We start from the raw sequence: 9,632 nt of genomic DNA, 5'->3' as shown, positions 1-9,632 counted from the left end.
TATTACAATGTGTATATCCACACACACACACACATATATATAACAATAAAAGATCAATAATTCCTTATGAACAATAAAAAAACTAACATTATTTCAAAACAAATTTACAAATAAATAAATAACATTTTACAAAACTATTTGTCAGGATACAAGTTTTTCTTAAAAAATGATGTAGATAATACATTATAAATTAGATGATTATATTGTATGTAGAAGTAATAGGCAAGATATTTATAATAATGGTAGTTTAATAAGTCAAAATTAAATAATTGGTTTGTAGATCAAAAAATAATTTGGCACATTATAGAATATTATACAAATAAAGCCTAAACTTGGAAAGAATTTAAAATCTTCACCATTTACGACTTCTATGATGGTTTGTGTGTATGTATTTTTTACATACATATATTTATAAGTCTATTTACTTCATTAGGCATTAAAATATAAACTAAATTTTTCAATAAGTAAAAAATAATATGTTTTGTTAATTATAATGGTTAAGTATTTAAAGATGAGTAATTTGTTAAACACTAATTTAATGAATTACATTAGATGGAACAAAAACAATATTAAATATTTATAAAATGTGAAATATTTTTCGTCAAAATTTACTTTTTCAAATTAATAAACGGTATAATATTTGTCTAACCAATTAATAAATAATATAAAAATTATTATTTTCATTATGTAAACATAATTTTAGAATAGTTATACACAAAATAGAGATGTCAAAATAATGTTTACATAGAGATAAATATATTTATATAAATATAAATTGTTCAGAATTCATTTGCATACTTTTGATTAGGGATCAATAACATTATCAAGTGTTAAAAAAATAATAATATAAAAAAAAAAACAAAATAAGATTAACTACACAGCCAGGTGACAATGTCTTGGAAGTCCAGTGGCATATTTTGCAGCTTCAAGCATCGATACTCCTTTACCATGCATAAACACAAAACATTCTCATGATGAAATAGAAATAATAATAGTTATAATAATATAATTCTCGCGCGAAATGTTAATGTGTTGCATGAGTCAAAACAGAAATTTCTGTGCAAATTTCTTGTGATTATCAATCAGTACAGTGTAGTGTGGTAAAATGTGATATTTTATATCAATCAAAGCAGTTATCTATAAATTTTATTTTTTTGTGATTAAATTTTGTAAGTAATAATCTAAGAATTGTTAATCATAATAATACCTACAATGTTTAAAAAATGTATAAGTTTATTAGCAGAATTGCAAACAAATAATAAATGATACATGCTATAAATTCATATCATAACATATTTTAACAAAATTGAAAGTGTTCGATCAATATTTTGTATAAGCTGTCAGCCTTTTCTGACAAAATCAAAGGCAATTTTTTCTTGTGAATTTATTAGTTATTATAGGTTATTGCTATTTTAAGTACACAAGATTTTGAAAAAGCACTACTTAACATTCCTGAAGATATTTAAATTGCAAACATTTTTATTTAGCTGAAAAAAGTTTATTATTGGAACAAAAACATTTAAATAGATTTAATTTATTTTATGGTCAAATTTAAATAGCTTTGTAAAATGCTAAAATGTATTGGAAATATTTATTTAGATATTATACATTTTTAATATGTATTTATTAGTGATGGGTCGAACTGTTCGAATCTTGAACCAAACCGAAACCTTGATGTTCGGTTTGGTTCAAAATTCGAACTCTGCATGAAAAAAAATTGAATCGAACTATCAAACATCTTTTACTGTTCGAAAATTGAACTTAAAAATATTTTTCAAGCCAGACTTACTGGCCACAATAGTTCAAAGACCAAATATTTGTTCAATTCTTCAAAACTTATTTTAAAAAAATAAATAAAAATTGATAATCATTATTTATAAATAATTAGAGTATTAGCGATAGAAAGTTATAAGCTGTAATGGGCACTTTATATACCATTCATAATAATAATGAGAAAATGTATTAAATTCGAGTTCAAGTTCGAATTAAAAATTCAGGGTTTGACCCATCACTAGTATTTATAAATAAATCATAATACATGTTCAACAAATACAAATTTTTAAATAGCACAATAAATTTATTCAATATTCATCAATTAGAGTATATAATAGACTGATAATTGTTTATATTGATTTAAAATATTTTTAAAAAAAGATGACAAAATTGATTTATTACTATCTAAATCAGATAATAATTGTTTTAATATAAAGTTTATTCCATAGTGCAAATAATATTTATTTGTTTACTCATCAATTAAAATATTAATTAATAATTTATTTTTGTTTCAAGTATTTAAAATTAGTTTGTTTTTTTTTTGTTATGTCATTGCGTTTCTAAAACTCAAGCATTTGAATAGAAAATAAATAAAGCAAAAGCTAATTAGTTTGAACTCAACATTATTTCAATCATTGCAAAGGTCATATTTGTTAATAATATAAGTGTTATGCAATATCAGAAATTATGTACCAAACTTGCATATACAGAGCCTAATGTAAATTGATCCCTGCAATTTTCTAAAATAAAATATTGTATCCCTGCACCTGGCAACTCTATCCAAAACCAAAAGTTATTAAAATAAATAATCACAGAATTGAGAATACTCATAAGATTTTTAAAATTGTATACATTAATAATGTGTTGCCATTGTAGAATAAATAGCTGCATTGTAACTGTACCTGTTTGAAGTAGGTAATGAACTGTTTTGTTCATTAACAGATACCACTTCTGTTTCATCATCAGTCTCCATTAACGCAGTACTTGAGTCATACTCCGGGTGTTGAATCATTTTAGATCTCAACAAGTAGACATATGTTTTATAACGCTTAAACTAAAAAAAAAAAAATAAATAAATAAATAGTTAATAAAAGCATAATACATTTAAGATAAAAACATGGGATAGTTTAAACATGTGGCATCACTTCCTGAATACAAAAGTTAATTTTTTTTTTCATGATAAATTAGATGCTAAGTATGTGAAAAGGATAAATATTTATCTATTTGTTTTTATGATTACGTTTAATTAATTAAATTATAATAATATGTTTATACTATTTTTTGAAGAGTTAATAATTATTTACATTTACCAGTATTGTTATGAAAAACAAACAGCATTTTTTATTGCCTTTCTGGTATAAAAAATATAATGCTTTGAATCTTACTTTTTATAATTTTAATATTTAAGTTAGGTCCACTATAAATCACTCAATGGCTGCTTATAATAATTAATCAAAATTATGCATAGCTCTTATTTCTTAAATACCGAATATTATATATTGCAATTTTTACCCAATAACTCGATTTAAATTTAATAATGAGGCAATTTTTTTCAAAATATCGATATGATCTGGGTTGGTTACTAAATGATAACAATTATACATAATGGTCAATTATATATATATTTTTTATTTTTAACACCTATTTTTCTTTATAATGTATAGGTAACTTAAGTTATTATGAAAAAATAGAAAAAATGATTTGTATTGTAAGAGGAAGCCAATAATTTCAGTTTCCTTGGGTAGATTTTTTTATTTTGTACACTCTACCAAATGAATAAATATTATTAACTAATAAAACTTACTTCTTCTAGTAAATGTGATTCCTTTTCTTTATAAAATTGTAATGTGATGTTTTTAGTCCCGCGTTCTGGCGGTTTCTTTTTATGTATGTCAAGTTCTACTTCTAGTTGTCGCAAAGTATCTTCATGTTCACGAAGTTGTTCCCGCTTTAAAAAATAAATAAAACATTTTATATCAGTAAAAATGAAATATTGTAAATAATCAAACCAAATTTAATTTTGTTGGAGCTGATGGTAATAATGGCCTTTGGAATTTTTTCTGATTTCCAACAGCACTTGGCAATCGTGGTGCAGAAAAACTGGCACATACAAAATTAATTGTATTTATCCATGAATCCAATTCCTTAGAATCACTAATAATAGAAATAAACAAAAGTAAATAAATAAAAATTAAAAAGTGTAGATGAGACCTAAATTAAAATGATTACCTAGTTTGAAATAAATATTCTGCTTGATCAGCAGTAACAAGTCTAAACACATGTTGTTTTTTTGTATAGTCTGTAGCTTTAGTAGCTAAGCCGTGATGTATATGTATTGCATTATGAATACTATCACTAATTTGAGATTTTCTAAATCCAGAATCATCTTTATGTAAATAAAGAATTAGATCACGTAATGTGCAATAGTACATTTTCCAACTACGTTTTCCTCTTGCAGCTATAAAATTTTAAGGGCACAATATTATCATTAATAAATATGAAATTATTATTATTATTATTTTACTTTTCTTTCCATTGGCTTCCATGCAACATTTTCTCATCACATATCCTTTTTTATACTCTAAAGCTTGAGTCATGACATTTTCATCATAACTTCCCCCACTTTTGCCTATTTGACCAGGGATTTTATTTCCAAGACCATCAATTGGCTGACTAGCAATTGCATTTTTTAGTTGATTTTCATCCAAATCATCATCACTAACACATGTTATAAACTTTGAATTTTGAATTTTCTATAATAAAAACTTTATCTCACCTTGCCCACTCAAGAGGATTAGACTTAATAGCCATGTACAATGATTTAAGAACGTCACGTGGAAAATGTTCATTATCATTTAAACCAGCTAAGTTTTCGATAAATTCATTACATGTCATTTTACGTCCAATCATTTGGCCATGTAAATCTGTATTTAATAGCATAATGGCGCAAGTTAATGTATGAACAGCATCTAAAAATAAAATAATTTAAAAGAATATTTTATTTGATTAAAAATTGTCTCTTATTTTTAGTTTAAAAATATTGACAAATAAAATTAATAATTATGCAAATATATATATATATAAAAATGCAAACTAGAAATTTTTAAATAATTTTCTACAAGATATCAAGGTTACAACTGAATAAATGAAATTGTTGACATGCCTACATAATGATAATAAAAAAAAACAGACTGTTTGTATTACATCATATGCAAAGGATTGTCTAAATCTACCTACATGCATTCACATGTGTACAATGTACATAACTATTCATTTTATTTTAATTAAGGATTAGAGAGCAAAGGTAAAAAATTCAATTAAAATAAAATGATATGCAAGAAAAATAAATTTAAAACATAACTATTTACTAAATTAAAAACAAGATGTAAAAAAGATATTTCTTAAAAAATGAAAACTATAAATGTATTTAAATAATAATAGGTATTACAATTTTAATATTACCTTGAGAGTTGAAACATTGAGGATTGCAGTCCAAAAACCGTTTGGAAAAATGGACTAACACTCTTTCTCTTTCTTGGGTTTCTCCGGTTAAACTGAATTGTTTCAAAAAATGCCTTAATGCCAAATCTAACGAATTTCCTTTAAAATCAAAATACTTCAAATATTCTTCAGCAACTGCTCTACTGAATTCGTTACTAAAATCATTTATTTATTATTATTAATATTTATTAAAAAAAAAAAAAATTATATTTTTATACTTTTTACTTAAATGTCGAGATACATCACTTTTTTTGAATCCTTCTAAATAAAATAAGCGTTTGGCAAGTCTTACTGCCGAGGGCATATCCACAGCTTTAGGAGAATAATGAAAACTATGTAAGCTATCAGAATCAAAATCTTCATTTTGTGTCCAGTGCTCATCATTATTGGTAACAGAATTAGCCAACTGAGCTGCACCTTCCATTAATGCTAATAAATGTTGAACTTCTTCTTCGTCCTAAATTAAAATATAAGTTTTTAAAAAAAACTAAATAATTGTAAATATAAAATTCTACATACTTTAAAATCTTGATGTTCATTGTTACTAATATTTTCTTTGTCATTGTAATATCTGTTATTATTTTCACTGTCTTTAACTAAATTTGTTTTTTCTGGACCTTTTACCTGTATGACAATTCGATGGTCCGTATGATTATCATAATATAGTGTACTGTCCTTCTGTAGATCGCTTTCTAATCTTTGGTTCGCTTGCTACAATAGTTGAATCACTGTCACTAGGATCTGACACCTCTAATTCACGTGAGTTAATCAAGAAATCTGAATCTGCAGTGTCTTGGAAGTCAGGACTTGATATATTTGAATGACTGCTAGTTGGATGACTGTTGCCACGGAATGATCCCTTGGCTGGTCGTCGCCGGTCAGAAGGTGATGACATTATTGATGAGGATATGGATGTTGGTGACGTAGGTGATAGAACTTTTTGGAGGGAATTGCAAGAAGCTGATGTTTCATCAGGAACATGACCAGCATTATATGTCCACAACACTCTTTTGTCTTCCATTTCAAGTGGTTTTATATTAGTATTTAATAAGGTGTTACAAGAAGATGTAATATCTTCGTCTTCAGTATCAATACTCGTAGTAGAAGACATTGGGTACTCAGAATTTGAACGTAAAGGATCTTCAGAACGAGAGCCACGTTTATAGTTGGACATATTTGTAGGAGGAGGAGAAACCGGCGATGTATTTCCAGAGTTAGGTTTTGCAATGTTTGGTCGATCATTTTCGACAGGACTACTAGGAACAGAATTTGAATTTACTTTTTGGAATTTTTTTGGGCCACCATTTTTTACCAAACAATCAACTTTTCGATCCCTCTTTGGTAATAAAGAGACCTAAAAATAATAATGACACACACTAAATTAAAGTGGAAAAAAAAAAATAAAAACAAAAAAATATCTTACCTGACTATTTTTAGACATTTTGATAACTCTCTCACCAGTCATCATAAATGCTTCATATTTAGGCGCTTCAACTTTATTCGTATTTGTTCTAGTAACCATTTCTAATGGTGGCGGATGATGTTGTGGTGGAGGTGGTGGAGAATCTATATCACGTAGTAATAATTGAGGGGAGTTTCCATCTTCAGCCAGTTTATCATGTACTTTATTTTTAATAGCAGGATCTAAAAAGTCATTAATTTATCAATTTAACAATAAATAACTTGGATAGTGTAAATATATACTAACCTCTGACAAGTTTCAAAATAATGGGGTTTTGTGCTAATCTCAAGCATTTCAATACTAAAACAAAAGAATATAAATTAATGTTAAAAATAACATAGATAATAGTAACCCTCAAAGAAAAAATTAATTTAAGCATAAACATTTGCTTTAGATGTATTCAACTTAAGTTTTTTTCACAAATAATAATTTAATAATTGAATCAAACCCATTGAAATTTTCAAGCAATAATCTTACCTTCTTTTATTGTACATGTTTGCACATCTTCATTATTTATCTTTATGATAACATCACCAACTTCAATCTAGAAAAATATTAATATAAAATTAATAATAAGTGAAAGTAATCAAAACTTTTTAAGCATTGAAGTGCATTGGACTCGGGCTTTGATAAGAGTTGGTACAAAACTATTCTGTATCAAATTTTTCTTCTTAAAAATTTGAATTAGCAATTATCAAAAATATTTGATTAAGTGTTTAAATTATTAATTGGGTATGTTTTAAATGTAACTGTTTATCTGCTATTTAAATCTTACAGAGATTAACATGAAAATAATCATTTCACATTCAGTTTTACAGGTGAGTACAGATTTTATAATAAAAAAAACAAAACAAGCGTTAAAATTAGATAAGTATATTATTTATTAGCTAATACGTATGTCGAATATACATATATTTTGAACACAATTTTTTATGGCATACTGTTTTCGTGTATTTTGACATTGTCATTTCAAATATTTCAATCCATCAATTAATTTAATTACAAGGACATTTTTAAAAAGATGCTAAACATTGAATCACATTAAATTATAATTGATTGTGTTGTAAAGTGCATACAGTTAACATGAATGTAGGATATTTCACTTAATAATCAATAACAATTCAGGGCCATATCACTTTCCAGATTTAGAAATGTGTGTAGGTAGGCACAAATTCAAAAAGAGTAAAAATATGTGCGTTTTCTCTAAATGGGTTATGCGTAATGCGTGGATAATATCTATGTAAACATTAACTAGAAAAGGTAATGTTATTGGTAAGACAGTAACCAATACCTATTGGTTAGTTAGACCTCTTTGGTCACCCATAGGTAGGTCAGTGATTCATCATGATATTAAAGTGAATAGTTGGAGAAGAAACGCACAGAGCAGATATCAAACACTTATCAGAGAGCAGTGAAATTTAACAAATAACGAAAACGAAATGGGCTCAATCGGGAGCCTGACTGTACGGTAAACGAGTGCCTACGCCTGGCAGCCGTTGAGCTGCTAGACGAACGAACGTCCGGGAAACGGGATTCGGTCTCGCAGACCAATCGGGGGTAGGTATCGATGGTGAGATTGAGCACTGCAATACCTGAGCGCATTCGGCAGCTGGCGTGTTCTCGATGATGTCGTAGATGACCGGCGGGCAGTCGGCGATACCGAGCAAAGAAAATCCCAGTCCCGAAGGCATTTCCGGTCGGGACAAGGTGACCGAAATCTCGACGGCCATGGCGGCGGATGCTGCGAGGCTGGGGCTCGAGATGCCACCTGCTCTCGTTAGTGTCACCCCACGACGACGGACACCACCGGACCCGGCGACGACCGGTCACTTGTCGGGCACGAGCGTACACACCGGTGACCGCCTAAGTCATGTACTCATGTCTGACACGCGGGTGTATGTGTGTGTGTGTGTGTGTGTGTGTGATCGGGTGAACGAGTGGGTGCGCGCGCGAGTTCGGTCACTGTTCACAGGCGGCCGAGGCTGCCGCTGCTACGGAGGCGGCAAAGCTGACGAACGGTCGAGAACATGACGAGTAACGACGGCAGCGGCGGCGACTATAATACAACAAATACACGACACTACGACCAGCACGGGCACATGATACGGCCGGTCACGGTGCGACGTGAGGGGGGCGGAGGACACGGTCTCGGGTAGTATTATAGTGATATCCGCGACCCCGCGATGACGTCACGGCCGTCCCGTCCCCCCACCGTGGCGCCAACGACGGTTATCAGTTATCACACGGCGGCGCACGTCTCCGCGCGTATTGCGTCCACGCCATAATCGCGTAGGTATGGATATGCTCATTATTATAATAATAATTAAAAATATAAATATTATTATTATTAAAACGTATAATGATGATGATAATAATAATAATAATAATCATCTATTAATACGGTAATTTTTAATATTAATATTGTTATTACAATATTGATCGCGGATTTATAAAAGTTTAAACCTACGCGCATTTGCCTATTATAGGTATAATTGTAGTACACACGGTGTTCCGTTATAGAAATCAAATGGTCAGCTGTGAGGTTGTGCCTTACAGGACTTGCAATGCATAACGCACTAGAAAAATTTATCGGGCGATATTTATTTACAATATTTTAATTTTTAACAGACATTATTATGTAATAGGTACAAGTTTAATGTTTAGTGTATGACGAAAAAATCCATTTTTACACTGTTCAATTATATCCCAGATGTGGTGATTTTTTAGTTTTGAAAAACGACTAACTATAAAAGAATATCTTTTAGGAGAAATTTGTATATATATATATATAATATAGCAAACATTGAACTAATAGTTTCTTAAAAAAAAAAGAGGATCAAAAAAAATATTCTCAGTCTCTCGAGTTGTCATTAAAAAACGTGAAAAGCCAATAAAA

General features: G+C 29.0%; 1 protein-coding gene across 1 annotated transcript; it reads right to left on the bottom strand.

Moving 5' to 3' along the window:
• Positions 1-681: 681 nt before the first annotated feature.
• On the bottom strand, positions 682-8,854 carry LOC113548517 (PH and SEC7 domain-containing protein 2). The gene is given in 15 exon segments (XM_026949447.1): positions 682-941; positions 2,676-2,827; positions 3,578-3,721; positions 3,783-3,927; positions 4,003-4,231; positions 4,298-4,491; positions 4,550-4,742; positions 5,236-5,429; positions 5,493-5,731; positions 5,794-5,977; positions 5,979-6,628; positions 6,698-6,918; positions 6,983-7,036; positions 7,214-7,280; positions 8,329-8,854. Coding segments are annotated over 15 exon segments (2,820 nt in total). The 5' UTR covers positions 8,467-8,854; the 3' UTR covers positions 682-925.
• Between the last annotated feature and the right edge of the window lie 778 nt (positions 8,855-9,632).

This window comes from Rhopalosiphum maidis, chromosome 1 (genome assembly GCF_003676215.2).
Source record: "Rhopalosiphum maidis isolate BTI-1 chromosome 1, ASM367621v3, whole genome shotgun sequence".
Taxonomy (NCBI): domain Eukaryota; kingdom Metazoa; phylum Arthropoda; class Insecta; order Hemiptera; family Aphididae; genus Rhopalosiphum; species Rhopalosiphum maidis.
The sequence above is the reverse complement of the archived record's forward strand: the minus strand, read 5'-3'. Positions and strand labels throughout refer to the sequence as shown.